At 33.7% G+C, this 24,227-nt stretch overlaps 1 protein-coding gene across 2 annotated transcripts in view; it reads right to left on the bottom strand.

Annotated features, from left to right (window-relative positions):
- Positions 1-13,351: 13,351 nt before the first annotated feature.
- LOC106883738 (pre-mRNA-processing factor 39) overlaps positions 13,352-24,227 on the bottom strand; it is a 44,065-nt gene continuing 33,189 nt past the window's right edge. For both annotated transcript variants that reach the window (XM_014934852.2, XM_014934853.2), the window contains 9 exons: positions 23,317-23,427; positions 21,011-21,175; positions 19,766-19,892; positions 18,059-18,267; positions 17,882-17,941; positions 16,849-17,030; positions 16,415-16,495; positions 14,583-14,769; positions 13,352-13,592 (listed from right to left, as the gene is read on the bottom strand). In XM_014934852.2, the coding sequence (XP_014790338.1) occupies positions 13,521-13,592; positions 14,583-14,769; positions 16,415-16,495; positions 16,849-17,030; positions 17,882-17,941; positions 18,059-18,267; positions 19,766-19,892; positions 21,011-21,175; positions 23,317-23,427 (1,194 nt within the window). In that variant the 3' untranslated portion in view covers positions 13,352-13,520. The remainder of the gene's footprint in view (positions 13,593-14,582; positions 14,770-16,414; positions 16,496-16,848; positions 17,031-17,881; positions 17,942-18,058; positions 18,268-19,765; positions 19,893-21,010; positions 21,176-23,316; positions 23,428-24,227) is intronic.

The raw sequence follows: 24,227 nt of genomic DNA, 5'->3' as shown, positions 1-24,227 counted from the left end.
TACCCACTATTGGATTCTTCTTGGTTTGAGAAATAAAAAGAAACAGTGCATAAAAAGTGTTAAGATTTGGTACAAACATAAAATAATTGTCTCTAATTTGGTTACAAGGCTAGTAATTTGGGGGAAAGGGTTTAGCCCATTACATTGATCCCCAGTACATGGGCAAAGTTGATCTTGGAAGAATTTGAGCTGGAACAAACGTTACAAAGCATGTTTTCTATTGCTTTAATGATTCTGCCAATCCACCATCCTAATTATAGGCACAAAATAATTACTATCTGGTATAGCCTAGCATAGTTAAACAAATATTAAACAATGATGAGAATCTGTTGAAGTGGGGAAACATGAAAGCTCTAACTTGCACATACTTTGGGGTTTGATAAATTTCACCTTCCTTTAATTTTTGATTCATTTATAACTACTAGCAAGACCCGTGAATATTTCATGGAATTAATAGTAAAGTTATTGGGTTATTTCTGAAAACTTTATCCAAAAACCTGAAAGTGTAGCCTGTGTTGTGTCTGTATCAAAAGATAATCACTCATCTGCTAATCATTGAAAAGTGAAGGAAATTGGAATACAATGATTATTTAATGCACTTTATATACTTTATGCACAATTTTATAGACTTGATACACTGCACTTTCTCTCTCACTCTTCGCCTTACCCTCTTTTTCTCTCCTTTTTCTTTTGCTCTTTGCCTTTCCTTTCAACTAATCATGTGAAAGCATCACAGACAGGCTATACAACAGAGGGAAAAAAACTTAGTTAAAAAAAAATACACATTTCACTCATCACCATCTCTCCTGCTGCCCTTCCTGTCCCTATCTCTCTCCTCCCCTCCCCATCTCCCCACCCATTCCCCCTTCAACTAAATCACATGGAAGTGCTATGGATGGGCTAATTAACAGAGAAACATTGTCATATTTGAAGTTCATAAGGCATTAATTTTGAGTAATAACTATTTTATCTGCTGTAACATAACTGAATGAGCCAACAAGAATGCTTCTAAATGGTTGCTTAACTTGCTAGAAACAACAACCAAGTCATTCACCACAGTTTCAAAAAAGAATACGTTGGATAATATAGTTCTAGGTTGGCTGCATATAGGAAAAAGATGGAATGGTCCCAGCTAGAATGTTTTTGGTTTGATCATAAGGTTGCTTTATCAAAGCTGACTTGGGTTGGAGACAGACAATGTAGAAAGAATGCAAGGTGTATTTATTAAAAATATGCTGTCAGTTTGCAATGAATAGAATTACACCACTTGGAATATTTTCTTGAAGACAGGTTACACATGACATTTGACCTAAGTTGATCATTATTTTAGTCAGCACTTTTATACAGCTCTGTTCGTTCAATCATAATGAGTAAGGAATTTCTTCCCACGTTTCAAACTTCTGGGGTTTACTGATAGGTGATTTTAAATATAATTTATTATATATTTCAAAAAGAAATTTTACATCAGACATAACTCATCAGAATTGTTCTTGTTATAATGGTCACTTTGGGAAAGAAAAAATCCTAACATCGGGCTACAAGTAATCTTAGATGCCAAAAACCTTCCTAAGTATCCTAGCTGTCCCTAATAACACTGTATTCTGGAGCTGTACTAAACTAGGTTTTATGCCTATTTCCTCTATCCATCAGTGCAGATCTTTAGGGATAGTTCCCAATGCACTTATAACCATTGTGATACGTTTTACCCATATTTTCCATAATCTCTGTAATTCAATAGCTAAGTCCTGGTACTTTGCTATTTTTTCATGCATGAAATATGGTCATGGTGAAATCACATGAAGAATTTTATACATTTAGAAATTACATGATCGGTAATAAAGAAATGACTTGCAGAATATGGTAGTAATTACTCTGATAATACAATATAAACATGTTTCTATCATTACACATTGAGTAACTATAACCTGTCTTGTTTGTAATGTCAGTATAAACAGGCACAATTTGCTTGGTTATTAGATATGTAAAAAGGATAAATACCACAAGAATGTGAAGAAATTGATAAAATAAAAAGGTTTTGGTTGGAACATCAAACCATTTCTCACCATGACACTTATGTGTCTAATGAATTAAGGATAAAACTGAGAATCTGACATGTTAGATAATGTATGTGGAGGAGATAGACAATTTGATGTCTATTGGAAGTGTCATAAATTAGTGATGGTGGATAAAGGAGACTTGAAATGCTGCTGCCAATCTTAAAAAAGCAAAACAAAGCAATTGATATTACAGATGTGTATTGCAGAAAATTAACTGAAATACTTTGGTGTCCACATGCAATGACTGGAAATGGCTAATTGATTCCATGTTAGATTTGACTTAACCAGAAAGACTGAAATGCAGTAAGGACAATGCGGAGTCCTCCTTTTTGTGATTAGAACATCCAAACAATGAGATGCAGTATTATAAATGAAAACTCAGAATTTATATTTGTATTATAAATTGTGTTTAAAGGTGTTCATAGTTAGATTAATACTCAACCTCTACAGAAAATGTCTCCATTTCAAAATAGAATTGATATTTAAATCTGGATTTTGTAGAATGAAGAAGATGAGACAATAACTTGACTTGGTGCTAAATTATGGGTAGCATTTCCAGTCCAGATATGAATTCATGAACCAGAAATGGTTATTTTGTCCCCGTTTCAGTACCCAAGCTCTTCAGTACTCAACAAATTATTTCATATAAGAACATAAATATGATTTCCCGTTTGAAATTAATATTTTCCATAACACATGTTTTATTTATCACATCAATCTTCCCATGCCATTTCATAAAATGCTTGAGTCGTACAATCCATCATCATAACATCATTATGAATATACCTTTCAAGTGGTATTTCCAAATCAACTCTTATATCACAATATCTTACCAGTCTAGCTGACTTTTTATCTCATTTAGTATATTTATTATATATTTCAATCTTCTCAGCTTCTTTTGGTGTTGTTTCAATCCATCCTCAGACCTTATATGAAAACTTAGGTCCTTCTTGGGAGTATCATTCTCAGTTATAAAACACTCTTTTTTATTTCAGTATTTATGTTCAACTATCATCATCATCATCATCATCATCATCATCATCATTATTTTAACATCCTCTTTTCCATACTTGTATGAATCAGACAGAATGCATTGAGGCAAATTTTCTACAGCTGGATACCTTCCTGTCAAAAACTAAAATAAGATATTACCTTATGGGCAATCCTTTACAGCTGTTCTAGGATTTTGATGATCAGCAAGTGCAATAATGTGCCTTGCATACATTTACAAGAAGTAAATTGGTCCGTAAATGCATATGAATAACACAAATATAAATTACTGTGTCATCTACCTCATCATCAGATTGTTTGCATTCTTCTCTCTCTCTTATTTGTGATGTTAGAGTATGAACTCTCCGAATATTTATCAATCTATGAAGAACTAATATAGAGGAGGATTGCTAGGATTCTCCTCTCTGTCTGTGATATTAGATAATAAGTTTCCTGGATTTCTGCCATTCTATGGACTTGAATTTTCCTGTTTTCTAGTTTAATTATATTTTTAATACTCATTCTGTATAATACATTTATAAATACTTTGTTGTTATTAACAACCGCCAGTCCATCTTTTGCTTTATTATACTGTCATTATCTCAACTGCTACATTTTGTATGATCAACTCTTGTTCACCTGCATTCTGTATCCCATTGTTTGATGTTGGATGTTAGGTATTTGATCCAGTCCAAGCAATAATCTATTATACACCGTTTGATGTAACCTTACTCATTATATCATCATCATCATTATCATTGTTGTCATTTAAAATCAGTTTTCCTTGCTGGCATGGGTTGGATGTTTCAACAGTATCCAGCAACCTGAAGGGCTGCACAGAGCTCCGTGTCAGCCTTCGCATGGTTTTTACAGCTGGATGCTCTTCCTAAAGCTAGTTACTCTACAGTGTGTACTGGGTGTTTTTTTTTCATGCATGCCACTGGCATTAGTGAGATTGTCAAATAACTTGCAAGACAGAAAAGAACAAATCTTCCTCATCGGAAATTTCTCTAAATCATAAAATATTGATTTGTTTTTGCAAGGCACGATGCCACATTTCCACAAGGGAGAACTGTAGCTGATTGAATCATTTTCATTGTGGTTCTGGTACTTTTCTGTTAACTCTACAAGAATGAAAGGCAAAGTTGTCTATTGAGCAATTTGATTTGAGAGCTGCAGGGAACCTAAATACTCTGGTATTACTTGTAATTATTAATTCATTAAATACTTTCACCCTCCAACTGTTTCAGAGAATTTTGTTAGATTTTGGTAATTTCCCTATTATTTTGTATTATGATAAAATAAAATGTTAATTGAATGTATACCAACAGGCCATTAAAATTCTCTTTTATGATATTCTCTAGTGACTTTGAAGAACATATAATTCACCAAAGCCTGATGCAGATTGTTTTGTCATTCAAATTATTGTTGTTAATTATATTTATAACTTTGTAAATGCCAAATATAAGTTGAAACTTTCAAATATGAATTTTGTTACTGTAATATCACAAGTTATTTCAGGGAAATGAAAGATGAAAGGGAATTTTCACCTGCCTTAACCCTAAAATTTACTGTTAAATTAAAGTAACAATTAGAATGATATAACAGAGTTTGCAGAATGAGTAATTTAAAAATAATAAGAATGCATTATACAAGAAGTGTGCAGACTGCTCATATTGAAAACTATAGAAATGTAAAGCAGGATGATAGACTCTTTTGTGATTGTGTTTTTAACAAGAAAATGTGTAGCAGTTAAGTTTTAGAATCAAAAATTTTCTTTAATTTCATTTCACTTTCGCTATCTCAGAGACAATCATCTAATAAATGATGAAACAGGCTGAAGGTATTGTTCAAGCCATAACATCCCATAGTTTTTCTCAGATCTGCTGTCTTTTTTAGCTAGAGGTGACTGCTATTTCTAGCAGGTCATGCAATCAAGTACAGTTTCATTTATTTTATCTGTATATAGTTTGGAATACAACTTAAAAAGTTTCTTCATAAAACTATTATGGAATTTCTACCAATGGAAATTTTATGTTACTAACATACAGGTTTTGAATTTAAATCATAAACACTGTAACACAGGCAATTTAGGACAGGATGGTATTACAGGGCCATCACTTGTACGTTAAAATAGTATGAATTGCAAACTTTGCAGCTTTCTTTATATACTAGATAACAAATTATAACATTGTCTGTGAATATGTAGTTTGAAATATTTCATAAACATGTTCCTCTTTCTTAGATGACATAAATTTTAACTTCTAGCATGTATATATGTATATATATGCTTTAGATAGAAATAACTACAGGGGCATCAAATTATTGGATCAGGTGATCAAAGTTACAGAGAGAGTCATTGTCTAACTAATTACGGAGAGGGTTAGCCTAGATGAGATGCAGTTTGGTACCAGGTAGAAGCACCACTGATGCTTGCAGGAGAAATATCTAGCCAAAGATAAACATATGTACTTGGCTATTGTTGACTTGGAGAAAGCCTTTGACAGGGTCTCCCGATCCCTTATCTGGTGATCAATACAGAAACTGGGGATAGACGAGTGGTTGGTAAGAGCTTACAAGCCCTGTACAGGGACGCTGTCAGTAGGGTGAGGGTTGGCAACAAGTATAGTGAAGAATTCCGGATAGAAGTAGGGGTTAACCAAGGATCAATCCTCAGCTCTCTCATCTTCATCATAGTCTTCCAGGCAAATAACAGAGGAATTCAAGACAGGCTGCCCCTGGGAGCTCCTCTATGCTGATGACCTTGCTCTAATAGCTGAGTCAGTGACAGAACTAGAGACGACGTTTAGGGTGTGGAAGCAAGGTCTAAAATTGAAGGGCCTTAGGTTAACCTAGCAAAAACCAAAGTCTTAGTAGTTAGGAAGGCTGACAAATCTCAAACCCCTTCAGGTAGATGGCCCTGCTCAATCTGTAGAAAAAGGCATAGGTAGAAACTGCATACAATATACCTGGTGTAAGCTATGGACAAATAAAAGGTGCAGCAATATCAAAGGAAGGTTAACCAGGAAGATCGTTTTCGAGTGCGGCAAATGCACAGCGGCAATAAACACTGAAGATGTACAGAAAACAGATTCCTTCACATGCCGGAGGAAAAACTAGAAGTAGTTGATAGCTTCCGCTACCTAGGCAATCAAGTCTGGAGTGGGGAGGGGTTGCTCTGAGAGTGTAGCGGCTAGAATAAGGATAACCTGGGCAAAGTTCAGGGACCTCCTGCCTCTGCAGGCAACTAAGCGCCTCTCGCTCAGGATGAAAAGTTGACTGTACGATGTCTGTGTGTGAACCGCCATGCTACACGGCAGTGAAACATGAGCCATGACTGCTGAAGACATGTGTAGGCTTGAAAGAAATGAAGCTACTATGATCAGCTGGATGTGTTATGACAGTGTGCATACACGATAGAGTGTGAGCGCCCTGAGAGAAAAGTTTGGCATAAAAAGCATCAAATGTGGTGTGCAAGAGAGACGACTGCACTGGTATGGTCATGTATTACGTATGGATGAGGACAGCTGTGTGAGGAAGTGCCACACCATAACTGTGGAAGAGGTAGGCCCAGGAAGACATGGGATGAGGTGGTGAAGAATAACTCCGAACATGGTGCTTCACAGAGGCAATAACAGGAGACCAAGACCTTTGGAGATGTGATTGAGAAGACCCAGCGACTACAGTGAGATTGCTGCCATGGCTGATACTAGTGTTGCATGTCCAGCCTATTTAAGAGTACTCTTGATGTGTTGTGCGATATGGTATGCTTGAGAAGACCTGTTGAGTCAAGTAAAACCAAAATCGTAGCTGTGGCCAGTGCCCCCTGACTGGCTTCCATGTGGGTGGAACGTAAAAAGCACAATCCAAATGTGGTAGATGCCAGGTCTGCCTGACTGGCTCCCGTGCTGGTGGCACATAAAAAGCAACATCCGAAAGTGGCCAATGCCCACACCCACTGACTGGCTATCATGCCAGTGGTATGTAAAAAGCACTATCCGAATGTGACCGATGCCAGGGCTGCTTGACTGGCTCCTGGTCTGGTGGCACATAAAAAAAGCACCATCTGAATGTGGCTGATGCCAGTACCCCTTGACTGACTCTGGTGCCAGTGGCACGTAAAAAGCACTATCCAAATGTGATCGATGCCAGGCCCGCCTGACTGGCTCCTGTGCTGGTGGCATGTAAAAAGCACCCACTACACTCTTAGAGTGGTTGGCATTAGGAAGGGTATCCAGCAGTAGAAACATTGCTACTGGTTCTCTAGACCTCAGTCAAACCATCCAACCCAAGCCAAGATGGAAAACGGATGTTAAACGATGATGATGATATAAACAAGTAGAATTGATCATTAATCTCCAGTGAGAACCCCTAAATCCTGAGCAAATGTTTGTCTACTGCAAATGGTTTTCTTTACAATTTTTCTACTTACTTCAGTAAACAGATCAACTATTGATTTTGATAATCACTGGTGAGCATTTCAAATGTTCTATCAACTCCTCAGTCACCATTTTAACAATTGATTATATATTCCACAGACGTGTACTTTTAATGTAACATTCAAGCACAATTAATGACAAAACCAGCCCTCTCAACTTAGAGGTACAGTCTAACAGGCTTTCACAGTTTCTGCTAATCCAATTTTACTGACAAGGGTAAGATAGAAAACATTTTGCTCAACATGCTATGAACAGAAATTGAATGAGAGTGTAGCAGTAATTTGAAACCAAATCCCTGGATACATAGTCAAACATCAGGAGCAAACCACTGCAGTTTCACATGATTGATCTATTAATCAACCAATCAGCATGAAGCAATGGCATAGACAAGTTTCCTTGAACATTCTAGAATTTGACTTTTGGTCCCTTATAAAAAACATTTGGCGTGCATGTTTACAAGCCAGACAATCCAAGAAGACAACTAAGACAGATGGCACAGATAAAAGATAGACAACTTCCATTGCCACAAATATAGCACAATTGTTTTTTTAGTTACGTTGGGCAAGCTGTAGGTTGCCATATCAATAGCTTGCTGTAAACTCCAAGTAGTGTCTCTCTCCCAGTATGTAATTATTTTGTCATCTTTAAAAAAAAATCATCAGTTTGTCTTTATGTGTGATAATAAAATATTGGGCTAAATGTTTGCAGATGCTGTTCATTTACTTCTACATGTAGTGCAAGAAAGATATTTTCATTCATCAACTCAACCAGTCACCACCACAGACCAGACCAACAACCTTCAAACTGTGCCATTGGTGACCCTAGACATAAACAACTACCACATGAAGAAAGCTCAAAGGGAGCAAAAGCTATCACACATGCAAATCTTACCACTGCAAGCTATAATGTTGGGAACACTTATCTTAGACACATCTTTTGTCTTGCTCAAAATAGCAGTCATATCTACCCTTTAATACTGAGTAAAATCTCTTCTCTAGAATATGATTCCAGAGCAAAGTTGATCTGGAAATTCTCCAAGTTCGCTATTACAGCCAGTATTTAATCTTTTAATATCCTTTCGTTTGTGTGATTCCAAATAATTTCCATTAAAAAGAATGGTATCTTTACTTGTTCTGTCCATTTCTTCTGAAAATAGCAATAGGTTAATTATTTAAGCTGCCTTATCCTTTGCTTCACTTCCATATATTGGAGGTCCTTCCATTTGGTTTTCTCAGCTCAAAGCCAATTTTGCAGGAATAAAATTTCTTTAGATATGTGTCAATATCACCTTTTAGTTAGTGTCTTGCCTTCAGCAATAAAGCCAGAGATTTGATTACCAACCATTCTGGCTCCACATCTTATCAAAGCATGAAGCAGTTTCACCAGCTCCTTTACAGAATCTGTTGATGTTCCTAAAACAGTCATAACTACTACTTATGGATTTTTCAAATTTCTTAAAATGCCTTTAGGTCTTTGGAATGCTAATACATCTCAGAGATTTATGATGAAATTCACGCATGGTTTAGACTTTGCATTTGTTGACTGCTAGCCCTATGGAAGTGCAGCATGAACATCACTTAAAAAGAACTTTTTACAAGATAGTTCAATGTAACTGACCCTAGTAAATGTCTTTTTGGTGTTTCTTCTATTATTTTTGGGACATATTATTGATAAAGATGTAATTTGTCTATTAAAGGAAATGTAGATGCCATTATAAATATTTTTGTCCCTGCATTAATTTTCTATAGAGGTTTTAGTCTTCACTGTACAGAAACCATACTTCCATCAAGAGATTTATGTAATTGTAAAAGAAAACAAAAACTATTTCTCTAAATCCAGCAGAATTGCAATCTTGTAATGAAATCAAAGAAAAGTTAACTAAAGTTACACTATTAGCCCATCTGCTCCTCTATCATTGGAATCTGTGGGGTACTGCAACAGTTTGTTTAAGATATTTGGCAACTCCTTCCCTTTTTTTTTCCAAGCACTTCAAACCAACAGAAACAAGGTCAGTACTTTTGGAAGAAAATTATTAGTCACTATTTATCTGTGAAGCATTATCAACATTTCTTTGGATGAACTTTCATCATTATGTAAATCATAAGTCACTGACATATGCAATGCAATCTAAGACTGATAAATACTGAGAGACACCTTGATAATATCTGGCAGGGTGCTGATAATTCTGCAGTAGACACCTTATCCAGTATCTATGCTTTGCATTCCACTGATACAATTGACTTGGAAAAGATTGCTATGGATCAAAAGGACAATAAAGAGTTATTACAACTCCAGACATCAGTCTTCTCTAGATGTTCATCTATAACTACTGCATTCTAGTGTTTCATTTATATGGTGTGATGTTTCTACTGGACTGTGTGCCCAAGAGAATCATCTTTACTCTCCATAATTTATCTCATCTGTATATTTCAGCAATGGTGAAGCTAATTTCGAATCATTTTGTTTGGCCTAGTACGGAGGACATTAATAATTGGGTGTGCCATTCTTCGTCCTGCCAAAATGCCAAGGTCAAAACACCATGAGACACTTTCACTATTTCTGACCCTCATTTCAAACATATCCACATAGATACTGTAAGTCCTCTTCCACCAGTTCGGGATAAAATGTATCTTTTGACCTGTATAGACTGTTTTTTCCAGATGGCCCAAAGCCATAGCATTTAAGGATATTTCATCCCTTACACTTGCAAAGGCTCAAACAGCCAATTTCATGTTTTGAAGCACTTATGACAATAACAACCAACATGAGTCATTAGTTTGAATCCAATCTTTTCACCAACCTATCTAACCTGCTAGGTATGTGTTGAATTTGTACTACAGCTTACCACTGTGTTTAACAAAATGATGGAACATTTTCGATAGCTTAACAAGCACATTCTGATTCAGATAGGTTAGAAACCTTGCTGATTGTGTTACTAGGTTTATATACCACTTCAGGATGACAGGTTATTCCCAGGTAGGTTGGACATTTACACAGCCTGGTCATTGGTTACAGCTACTCAAAATGACCCAACTATATTAACTGCAAAATTACATGATGGAAATACCTCTTAATAATGAGACTGCAGTTGATTAAAACTTTCATTCCACCTGATATCGCTACCTGTTCTCATATTTGTAAGGAGCTATGCAGTCAAGCATCTCTTGCAGACAGTATATTCCAGCCCATACCAGCATTAAAAAGTAAACCAAAGTGAATGGCTTTGACATTCAGGGGAGACAAGAGACTGTCAGTGTTGATTGGCTTAAGCAGGTTATCGTCAAGTCTAATCCCCAACCACAACACTCCTCTGCCACACCTGAACAATCCATACACAAGCATAATGCATTATCCAACAACAGTACATCTTATACAGACAGGGGAACCAAAAGTGGAAGAAGAGTACAGTGGTCAGCTAGTAACACTCGCACATTTTTAACACAAAAAACTGCAGAACTTTTCATTGTAGTAAGGACATTTTTTCAAGTTCTTCAGTATTCAATGCACGTTCCTTTTCTTTTTGTACTTGTATTGGTCTCTCTCTTTTTACATTCTGTAATGGCAGGGAAGGGGCTGCTGTAGCAGTGATTTGAAACCAAGAACTAAGATAGATGGCAACAGGAACCTTTGTCACTACAAATATAGCACAATTGTTTCCAATTATGTTAGGCAAGCCACAGATTGCTGTAAATGCCAAGTAATATCTCTCTCCCAGTATGTAATTATTGCTGTTATCTGTAAAAGGCCAATGCAGTTTGTCTATGTGTAACAAAATCTTGGTAAATGTTTGCAGGTGTTGTTCAGTTACTTCTACAGAAATCAAGAAACAGATTTTCATTTAACTCAACCAGTAATCACCACAGACCAGACCAACAACCATCAGATGATGACAAGGGATTTCATGATTGCAAAGAGAACTTCTTAACCACTTTACCCCAATACAGTAAGTTGAGATTGTTAGCATATAGTTATGGTTTGAAACATTAAAATCCGTGGTAAGAAAAATAGCTGCTGATGCCAAATATTTCATCTAGTACAAGAGCACACCCATGACATGTTTCTATCTTGTTTTGTGAAATATAATTTTACCATAAATTGTTGAATAGTTTAGAAATTGAGATGTTTATCATTAAGATAAACAGGAGGACAGTATCTGCATATTTAATACATGTAGCATGTAAAATATATGTAGTTTGTGAAGTCTGTCGTGAATAGAAAGAAATATAATAAAAAAAAAAAGGGATTGGTGCAAAGAATGAACACAAAATATATTTCAAAATTTAGAAGTAGCAAAAAATTTATAATTATTATATTTTTAATGAATTTAATTGCATTATTTCTTCAAATTGATCATTAGTAGTCTGCAAATAATGTGCTAAAGCAACTTAGAAAACTGAGTAAGTTTGTGTACTTGTCAGAGAAACAAAACATTTCAGGCAAGGCCTTTTGAGAACAAAAATGAACTAGGAAGCAGTAAACATTTTTTTTTTTCATAAGAAAAATATATACTAAATATAATTTTGTACTTCAGAATTGCTTTTGGACATAAGAAACTGTACATCTCCAAAACCCTTTGAGACATTAAAAACATACATAACGTATATAGAAATATACTATTGACAAACCATTTCAACTTATCCTTGTATAGATTTATGGTATGCAACCAAAGTTCTCAGTAACTGAAGACTATATTTCAGTTACAAATTTAAAGCATTTACTTGATCACATTCATCTTTATAAATTGGTAGATGTTTCTAGCAGTGGTCAAACTAAATATATTGTCACTGTTTTGATAAGCAATTCATCGAGGCAAATTTCTTACAGCCAAATGCCCTTCCTGAAACTATTCCCAAGCAAGTTAATTTTTCCCCCCATAATTGGACATATTTTTAGGGAAGATTGCATATGAACAGCACCACTTGTTAGATGGTGAGGTTTGTTTACAATTATCACAATGTCAAAATATAACATACAACACATATGACGAACTTCTTTCAGTTTCTATCTACCAAATCCTCTTGGACAGTCCAAGTGCATAGTTAGAAGACACTTGCCCAAGTTGCCACACAAAACCATGTAATTGGCAAGGAAACTAATCATGTGAAGAGTAAAAATCTTACACGAAAAGAGGTAAAAGTTGGTAATAGAAAAGACATAAGGCTGTAGAATATTACCTTAGACCTTTGTCCAACAAAGTCAGCACGGAAAGTGTGGATGTAAAAAGGATGATGATGAGATGTGAGCCAAAGTTCTCAGTAAGTGAAGACTATAATTCAATGGCAAGTTAAAGGCATTTACTTGATCACTTTCATCTCTATAAACTTTCCATTAAAGTTCAGATCCCTACTTAATAAAATTTGTAATGAAAATGTAAAAAAATATACTGTGGTTTTTCAGCTGCCATCATTCCACTTTATAAATTTATATTTAACTTCTTAGTTGCTGCTTTTAGGAGAGAGAGAGCTGTCACATCCACTGGGCTGTCCAGTCAAAATAAGCCTTTATTTTGGCAGTTCCAACTAACTTTTTCTTAGTGTTTAAGACAAGACTATGACAAGAAAACTGGACAGTTCAAGTAGATTAAACTCACACCTCCAAAAATATATTTGCATACTTTATTTAGATATGTTTTATGATGAGATGTTTTTTAATTGATTAGTTTTATATTTTGTTCTCAGAGAAATTGATATTTTGAGACTGGTAAATTTACACTATTTGTGTAAACATATTGTAACTGGTTATATACCAATTTTATCAATACAATAATAAAACTTAGAAACACTAATAAAACAACTGACATACATTCTGTATGTTCTAGATCAAACCCAGCTGCAATCTAATTTGTTTTTCAATTAACAAGCAAGATTTTGTTCACATTTTGGAAATTGAATTTAATACAAATGAAAATGAATTGCTGTGATGAGTAGGAGGCAAGAGAGAGATGTAAGAAGTCAGGCAGGAATTGAAGAGTTGGAGGACTATAAATAGAGGCAATGATTCAGAAGTCCACAATGATAAATATGGAGTTTGACGTCTAGGACGGGTAATACTGATTATTATATGAAGACCAATGAGGATGTGGATAGCCTCCGTAACTGGCAGCATTCTGTAAATAAATAAGACAGAATTTTAATACAGACAAGAAAACAAACATTCCAGCAAAATTAATAATAGTTAAATCTTTAGCATTTAAACCGGCCAAAATATTCAATTTTATGTTCAAACTGGCCAGATGTGGCCTCTCTCACCTATCCTACAATATCATTCTAAAAATTAACAGTTACCTCATAAAAATCTCAAAGCTACAAGATAATACATGATTAATTCATAGCAATGTGAATAAATAAGCATTATATTTAATGGAATAATCTGAATGCTAAAGGGTTAAGTTTATATCATAAAATATGAGAGGAGAGAAGAAAGTGTCTAAGACTCTTTTAACAGCCAAAGTAATATCATCATTAAGCCTTAGATATTTTCTCTTGTCCTGGGTCCTAATAAGGCAGGTTACCATGGTATATAAACAACTAAGATCACAACATTCCTTCTGAATGAGACACCAGTTCTCATTTACAGCTGACTGTACTGCAGCAATGTGAAATGATGGGATTCTGCTTAATACAACACACCACCCAGTCCAAGAATTGAAACAAGCTTGCAATCATGAGTGCAAGTCCTAACCACTAAGTCACCTGTTGCCACAAAATATGGCTGTTATTTCTTGACAAAAGAGGCCAACTGATTTATTTTAGTCAAGACTTACCAAATTCATTTTAGATAGCATTAGTCATTCAACCAAGCTTAGTGTTTGTGTGTGAAAGTTGCAATACTGAAATATTTTCTTCTATATAAAACATTTCGAAAATTTAAGGTTATTTATATATTTATAATAATAATTTCAGGCAATCAAAGAGCAGGAAAACCTCTCAAAAGCCAAAAGATTTCCACTAAAGAAACTAGAGAGAAAATGGAAAATTGTAGCTTAGTTAGGAAATTAGAAGTATCTCCCCCCCCCCCCCAATGCTAACAATAACATACATTATATAAGACTGGGATAAATCAACAACAATAAAAAATAGGTAATGATTTCACTTACTTGATATGAACCCCAATGAGCATACTGAAAAGGGGTATTTTGTTGTACTACATTAGATATATCATTATTGCCGGACACAGTTGTTCCGACACTTGTTGCAGATAATATGTCTTTTGATCCATTGGCACGGGTGCAGTTGTTATTCACTCCACCATCCAATTTAGCCTTTTTCTCCAGTGGATCTTCTCTGAAAATTATTTTAAAACAGTGTAAATCAAAATATTTTAAAGCTATATAATAAAAAGAAAGGATAAAAACTGAGTATCATAATGGTATGTAAATTATCTTTCAAGTAATAAATTTCATAGGCAAAGAAAAAATTACACTTCGCATCAGTTTTTCAGGCCACCAGCCATCCCTTGGCACACAGGCCACAAACATAGACCACTTTCTGCAGGAAGTTCAAAACTGTATTTCACAAATAAAACTTAACCTAATCAACATATTATTTTGTTGTTTTTACATCCAAAACTTTCTTTTGGCCACCCCATTATTGTTCCACTTTTCCACTTCAACACCCTACTGGATCCTTTCTACCACCCTAAGGCACAGGGGAGTACCACCCACTTTGGGAACCACTACTTTACATCATGGTGACTACTATTTCAGGAAATTCATTTAGCTAATCTCATCTGTATAAAGTGACCTACCTATATAGGAGCTAAATATTTTTTTGCTATGCAATGAGAGGGCTATTATCTCTAACTTCAGAAGACCTCTATTACATCATGAAAAATCAATAGTTAAAAGAGACTGTGATAGTAATGCTGACATTAGAAAAGGAAAATTCCCAGTGGATGTTCAATTAAAACAACTGTCCAGTGTGCACTCTGTAGTGTCAGATGTTTACAAATCATCTCACAAACATCAATATTAACTTTTCATATGAATATTAAAAATTGGAGGAGAAAAAAAAAAAACATTTTCAAGTCAGTTTCGTTCAATATTTTAATTTACCTGAATTTAACTATATGGTGACATATTACACCAAATTCAATCAGAAAATCCTTTCATTGCTACAATCACACACATTTTTTTCCCCTTTCTATGGTTTTCTTCAGAGATGTTTTAATATAAACCCTTAAGAGTTTCATTCAATCTCTATATGCATAACCATTCTCCATGCACCCAAATTAAAAAATGCATAGAATTCATCTTTGTTGTACTATACTGCAATTCTATATATTTTAATGGAATAAGAGATAACTTATATTATGCATTAGTTTTAAAACAAAACTTGATTTTACATCTAATTCAATCTATCTGTAATTAGTTTTGAATCCAAATTTGCAAGCATTTCCTGGGAGGTACTTTGTGCTCCAAACACCCACTTAAATGTAAACCAGAAAACAAAAAAAATTGACATTTTCTCAGACCATATAAATTTTTTTAATTATTTGAAATACAGGAGCAGTCTGTTCTGATTAGAAATATAACAAAAGGGTAAACTCTGATTAGTTTGGGAGAAAGAGCTATAACAGAAAAAACCTCTGATAGTTTTATTGTTTTACAAGTATTTCTCAATGCTAGGATGGAGTATTTGACAGCTTGCCTTGTCAGCTACTAAGTGGTTTTTGGTGTCAGCCAAACAGGTTGGGGGGAAAAAAAAAGAAAGAATTTCTAACATTAGTACAATAGATTATATGGGCCTTTTTCAGTTTTTGTCTACCAAACCCACTTACAAAGATTTGGCTGGTCTGAGGCTGTAGAAGACACTTGCCCAAGGTGCTTCAATGCTTAACATATACACCAAGCTATATAGAAATGGAAATTAGGTGACATGAGCTTTATTTTTCTTTACAGAATGCAACTCAAAATGAAAGAATACTTACCCACATTCAACCATTTTCCGTTTCTTTTCTATGTGAGCCTCTTTCAATACCTTTTGGTGCTCATCATAAGCATCAAGCAACCTAAAAGAAAAAGGAAATCCACAATCAGCATTAAGTGTGTGTGCAGGCACAATTGAAAAATTTTTTTATTTGGTTTAAGTCATTAGATTATGGCCATGCTGGAGCATCACTCAGAGTTAGGTTTTCTTTTTAATCAGTCATATCAATCCCCAGTAGTTATTTCATCATCTTATATTTTAATATTTGTCAAAGTTACCATTTTTACTCAATTATAAAATAAAATTAAAATTAAAAATCAAGGAAGTAGCCTCTTTGATTAAATTGTAACACAAATGTTAGCTTTTACTCATTAATGTTACACTATGGAATAAAAAATTATTTTAAAACAAAATTATCATAATTAAACTACTTACTTGGTAATATCTTTTCCAAAATCTTCTAAAAATTCTATTCGTCTTTGTGAAAATTTAATTTTGCTTTGTAAAGACATGTTAGTTGATAATGTAAATTTAAAAGTGTCAAGTATTGAATCTTCATTCATTGGTTGCGTCTGATATTCAATATCTAATAACTGAAGGTGTAATTTAGGATTTGTCTGAAAAAGGAAATGAGTAAAAGGTTGATAAAGCTTTATATAACACATTTAACAAAAAAAAAATTTTTTTTAATTAAAAAGCCATTTTTTTTTTTTCCAAATAGCTTTCCAACAATTGTATGGGTTATGTATCTACTTCACAAGCTTTATCTTAATTTTATCAAAATGTTCCTTTCTCAAAATTCTTAATCAGCTATGACATCAAATCTGAATTTTAAGTAGACCAATTTCAACATTTAGGTCCTCTAATAATCTTTTCTTTTAGAGGCACAAGACCTGAAATTTTGAAGAGGGGACTAGTAGATTACATTGACCCCAGTGCTCAACTGGTTCTTTATTTTATTGATCCTGAAGGGAAGAAAGGCAGTTGACCTTGACAGAATTAGGACTTAGAACATAAAACTGGAAGGAATGCCATTCAGCATTTTTGTCCAGCATGTTAACAATTCTGCCAGTTTGTCACCTTAAGTCCTCTAGCAAAAAAAAAAAAAAAAAAAACCTTAGAATATGTAACAAATTTTTCTATGATGGAATCTTAGAAAATAAACTTATTACTTATCACTTGCCTGCAATATAGCAGGAGTTTTGGAAAATGGGAACTGAATTAATTTTATTTATACTTCATAGTTAAACCTAATTTAATCTATAATAAAAAATAAAATCTCACAGATTTTAGTCTCATTTAACAATTTGAGAAAATCAACTATCTAGATACATCAGTTTATTTTGTAGAGAAATGAAGGAAACCTTTCCAAATGCAATTAGAGAGAGAGAGGAAAAAATTGTTATGTTTTATTAATAAATGACAACAGGATGAAAGTTTTTTTTTTTATAAAAGCCTGTCTACTTACCTCATCAATTTCTATTGCTTCTTTTAAAATTTCTTTGGCTTTATTTACATCATGACAAACCTATAATTGTATAAAGTAAACAATTTCAACTTGTCGATATATTAACCAAAGTGCCATACTTGTAAAATTAATTTAAATTTAATCAAAGATTGTCAAATATCTTAGAATTACAATTACCTTTGACAGGAAACGTGAGTATTTTATGGCAAAAAATGAACGTATTTCTTTGGTAGCTGCTGTATCCATGTATTCTTGGAACAAAGCTGCTGCAGCAGCAAAATTGTATTGATGCCGCTCTAAACTTATTCTCCGAAGTGCAACCATGGCAAGCCCAGGAATGTTTTTTTCTAGATTGTTTAATATTTTCCAAGCTTCATCATAATTACCTTCAAAAACAAAATTTGTTTAAGCATTTACACACAAAGTGAAGGTTTATACTGAACTTTTCAAAAATCTTAACCAGCTGCTCTTTTCTAAGAAATTGTAAACATTTAGAAGTAAAAACAAAATATGATTTTAAAACTAGATGGTGCAGTATCCAATTACTTATCATTGGTGAATTAAAACAAAAATTGTAAATGCATGTACACAATCCCTAAAAATGATAAATTTTCAAAACTTTAAAACTTCAGCTGAACACATATCACTGACTAAATATTCAGCATTCTATAAGTATACAAAATCACTGTCAAAGAAACTACAATATAAACACATTAAGTGTGTATATTCTTTGCAAGTCCATAAGCCTAATTATACTATTCTTTTTTTTATTCCTTTGTGCTAGAAGCAGATTTTTATGACATTTGACAATAAATACTTTACATAACCTGCGTCCAATAATTCAATTTATCAAAATTTCCACTAATACATATGAATAAACACTATGTAAGAGGCTGTGAAAATTTTGTGCAACGACTGTGGACATGCTGGGGTTCCTCTTTCAAAAGCATAATTCCTTGAAAGGTAAATTGATCCTATATATGATTTGAACTTAGCCAAAAGTTATTTCATCTGATACTCTACTTGAAGGATCAAATCTGCAATATATATATATATATATATATATATATATAATTTTTAGGAAAAAAAAAACAATATACACCTCTCTGTACAGGTTTATAGAAATATACTTTATTCTATTACTGGTTCTTGTTTTTGGATTGCAGCCATTTTAGGGCATCACCTTTAAAGCTTTTAGTCAATTATATCAATGCCAGTACCTAACACTACATAAATTACAATTAGATGCAATAAGATATCAACCCTATATTAACAAAGACATCTTAGAAATTGTTTCATTTCTTCAATTGTATCGTAATAATATTGAGGTGATACTCCATACATTTTCCTCAAATATAATTCAGTATAAATGTACTCCTGCCATCTAATTTGTAACTGTCGAGAGAATTCAATTAATGGCATGCCTTTATTGCCTTGTTTGTTTATACAAATTTGTTTCATCTTCATTGCTGCTAGCATAACAATACCATTACCTACACCATCCACAGTAAAATCAGGACATTTTTCTCTAAATAATTACAACATCCTGAGAGAAATATATTAGAAAGTAGCTGAAGTTGGTCATACAGTAAGCAACATCTTTGAAAAATATGCAAGATTTGTGAATAAATTAAATTTCAATAACATTTACATATACAAATAAATGAAGTTTTATTAGGTTATAAGATATCTCGTGAATGAGCAAGCATTTTCTTCTTGTCCAAATCCCCTCATTATCAAGGCAAAAATGGTGTTTTAGGTGTCACAAGATATCTTGTGATCAAGCTTTGGGGGTTAAGTTGTTTGTTCAATAATACACTTGATAATTCTATTAAAAAAGAAAATATTCTAGTCAGGTTTATAGGAAATCAATTTTTCACTTACCTTGACTTTCTTCAAAAGCAGCCCAAGTTAAATGTATTGATGGCTTTTTAGGTAAATGAATATTACATGCTCTTTTATAAACATTGCGGGCAGCTTCAATACTATGCTGTTCTATATATCGAGCATACTATAAAAAAAATGAAAACATACAATTTAATCAAGATACTATAAAATTTTCCTGTTAAGAAGAATATCAACACGATGTCATGTTAAAGATGAAATGGACATAACTAAAAACAAAGAAAATTTTAAGGTGGTTCATACACATCACATGACCATTTCCATGCGAGAGAGAGAGAAGACTGTGCTGGTATGGTCTTGTGATGTGCATGGATGAGGGCAGCTGCATAGAGTGCTGATCTCTATTTGTGGAAAAGGTAGACAGGAGACGAAGTGGCAAGGAATGATCTTCAGATGTTGAGCCTCACAGAGGGGGTAATAGGGGACTGACATTTCTGGCAATTTTGCTGTGCTTAAGAAGACATATCAAGCTAAGTAATATTGTGGCCACCCATGCATACAGACATGTTCTTTATGGCCATCCCCTCCCCCACCAACCAAGTTACACACAATCTGACCTCTGTCAAAACTGCCTCACCACCTATCTTTCCAACAACACTCATGATCATTACTCTCTGCAGGCCCCTCTACTCTCCCTTACATATCTACTATACCCACCTACCAGCCACTCCAATTTCTCTCACCATCAGTTGCTACTGTCACCTGTTCACACCATTTCTCTCTCACTGTTTCTCTATCACTCCTCCTCTTCCCTTTTCCTACTAGGGCAGCCAAATATTTCCTTTATCCCTTTATTATATTCTAATTTATCACCTGGCACAAAGCCACCTCCCTTGATTCCACTCCCTCTCCTTTGTCTCACAAGTTACTTGGCAACCTTTAAAGCTTCATCTTTACATTAAACAATTTGCAAATAAGTTCTCACTTTAAATGCTATATGCAAATGCCTCTATAACTGATGATTTTGTTAGGACTAATCTGTAAATACTTCAGAGAAATATTTTCAAGAACAAAATTTTGTTCTTTTACCATAAAATATAAACAGAAAGTTTAGATGTACAGCTATTGCAAGAACTTTCATATTGGGATATGTGGAAGGTGGCTATAATAGAAGTTTGATCAACTTAAGTCAGCCTCATTAAAATATGGATTTTTTTTTTAAATGGCACCTTAAATAGAACGAAACAAATTTATATTTTCAATGAGTAAATTTCAGAAACTTACTTTCAACCAAAAATCTTCATATAATGCAGTCGCTATTAAGCATCTTTCAAAGAGAACAACAACTCTCTCATGAGTTCCAAATTCAATTTCAAAATCTAAATAATCTTTCCAGTTTTTCAACTGTGATCTTTCTAAAGGTTTAACATGGAAATAAGGCCGTTTGATCTGAAAATTGATACTGAATAGTTATATTACATTTTATATAATACAGAAATTTCCAAAGCATTTCTAATAAAGTTATAGAATGACCAAAGAGAAAATATGATAGTCTTAATAATAATATTCAAAGGAATGACTGAATAAAAATGTGTTATGTATTAAGAAAATCAGTTCACTTTAATTCCTATACCAAAACAATATAATTTTCCCTTTGGTTTTTATCAATAGAAACATCTTAGAAAATCTGTCAAGCAGAGAGCATATTTAATAACGACACAATTTCTTTTTAAGTATTTTAAATCTGTTATTCCAGCGTACTTCAATATCCTTTTAATAGTTGTGGATAGAAAGCAAATAATATAAAATTTCCATTGATTAGAGGGTCCAGTAGTTGATCAGTGTGAATAACAAGAAGGATGCTTTGATTCTAAGCAACATATCAAATCAAATGAGAACAAAGCCATGTTCAACAGAAAAATGTTTCTTGCCTTGTAATTTAATCATGCCACCTTTAGATTGGAGACCTGATATGAATACTTGAAATGGATTGGATCTGCTATAGGTACCCAGCAGCTAGTAGAAAGATTAAGTTTACCACCTAAGAGTAGTACTTTCGTCTACCTGCTTTCATTCACATTCCATCAAAAATTATGGTAGAATACACTTGCTCAAGGTGTCATACATTAGGAATAAACTAGTAAACACAAAAGCGCAAAACAAATTCTTAACCATATATATATATGCCCACACTTTTAGTAGGATACAACAAAAGTTAACTTGTTCAATATTTCAACATTGTAATATTATCAATTTTATGCAGTAAATTGCTCAGTAGTTTTGTTTTTTTTTCTACAAGAAACACTTAAATATCCAACAGCATATATTTCATTTCAGATATTAAAAGTAATTTTGAGAAGGACAAATAGGAAGAACTAAGTCATTTGTTATATCTGTAAATTAAAGTGTGGTGGAGTGAACCTGTTTCAAACAATATGTGCAAAGAAAGAAAGGTCAATAACAATGGCTTCAATGGAATTTTATCAATTGCATCGACCCAACTACTTTAGTATTTTATTCATGTCTTTAAAAAAAAAAGACGAAAAAGCAAAGTAGTCTTTCGGCCTAAGGGAAATAACTTGGACAGTCGTTAATACCTTTTTTTTTTTTAACACCAGTTTTTTTTAGTTACCCTATACACACACGAGGGGTACCCAAACCAGAATTTTGCAATATAAATTTATTCACTCAGTTTTACATGTTTTTATCGCCTTCAAAATATTCTCCATTTTGAAGCAATGCATTGGTTCAGATACATTCTCCACTATTCAAAGCAGTCCTGGAACTCTTGCAAAGTGATGCCTTTTAATGCCTCCCTCACTTTTTTTCTTCAGCTCTTCCACATCTGCAAGACGTTTTCCTTAAAGAACTTCTTTTCATTCGGGGAAACAGAAAAAAGTCGCAAGGAGCAAGATCGGACGAACAGGGAGGTGGGTAAGCGAGGTCATGCCATTTTTGGCAAAAACTGTCTCACACTCAAGGTGGTGTGTGCAGGTGCATTGTCATGACGAAACCACCACTCTGCCACAGATAGAGGAAGTTTCATCTCACCACATCTCACAAACTGTGAAGTAAAATGTCTGATTAACAATTTGACCAAGAGTCAAATTATGTGGACAATTCCTTTCACATCGATGAACAAATCAGCATTGTCTTGACATTGGATTTTATTTATGCTTTTTGGGGCATTGTATATAAATAAATAAAAGCATTCACAACACCCGAAGTATTGTTCAACCTGAAGCTATAGTAGGGAGCACAACTGAACTAAGGACCATGCAGTTGCAAAGGGAACTTACTAACCATGGCTTTACTTGTGCAAAACATTTTGAAGTCTTTTTCTTCTTTTTTTTTGTTCACACCAATATTTCTCAGCTGTTTCTTACTTCGCCTAAGTAGCATATTCTACTATAACTAGTATACAATTAGGCTAAAACAATCTAAACGGAAAATTGTTAAACTGACTAAATGACAGCTTGGAAATATGTCTTTCAACTGCTTTGGAATAATAAGAAAACTACAATTAAACTATCAAATTTTAAAAGCATATTTTTTAATATTGTAATTTCCGCATAAATCAGAAGACTCACCCCTTCTTCGAAGGCCCACCGCTTGCTAACTTCTTCTTCGGTTTCTTTATGAACTGCTTGTCGAATTTCGATTATTTTTGCACGTAATTTATTTGCTTCCACTTCATCTGACTGAAAAGAAAAAAAAATCCCAAGTACAAGAAATGAAACTTGATAGCTACAAATACATCTGAAAGGATAAACTTTGTAACTTTAACCAGTTTTACTAATGGTCATTGACAAAAAGACTATCCCCACAGATCCTTGACTAGGGAAAATGGCTTGTTGGCATATGAACACTTTTAACAAGCCACGTGAACATCACAAAACATTTACTAATCAAAATCTTCAAAAACTAACTACAGTTAAGCTAAAATTGACTTATAAAAACACTTATAATTTAATAATTCAAGAACTTGGTTTTATTCTGTGAAGTCTTAAGCATGACTGAATTCATATCTCGCACAAGGTGTGATATCGTTTAATACAATAACAATTACTTGTATGTTATGTGTAATGCAAACAATACAATAATTCTTGACAATTTTACAATTCCATTGTACTTGGATCGGATGAGGCTTCAGAGAAATGAAGAAACAAATCGCTGTATTGACGCGTTTCTAAAATAAGGTAGCTGATAGATCCAATTTATAGACTCACATAAAAAAAAAATCACATTACACTATCCATTCAGAATAAAATAAGTAGATCTAATTGCAACTTCTAGAATATGATGCATTTAATGTGCATAAGTGCTCAAGCAAAATGTGCAGCTCTTTTTAGATTTGCTGTTAAAGCACAAATTAAATACAAGGTATTAAATTGCAGGTAAATGAAGTTTAATAAAGTCTTATTACCAGTCTATGTTGAAATATTTATCAGAACATGAAAAGAAATATATATATATATACATATATATATATATATATATA

This window comes from Octopus bimaculoides, chromosome 1 (genome assembly GCF_001194135.2).
Source record: "Octopus bimaculoides isolate UCB-OBI-ISO-001 chromosome 1, ASM119413v2, whole genome shotgun sequence".
NCBI classification, from domain to species: Eukaryota; Metazoa; Mollusca; class Cephalopoda; order Octopoda; family Octopodidae; genus Octopus; species Octopus bimaculoides.
Note: the sequence above shows the minus strand (reverse complement) of the source record. Positions and strands in the feature narration are given on the sequence as shown.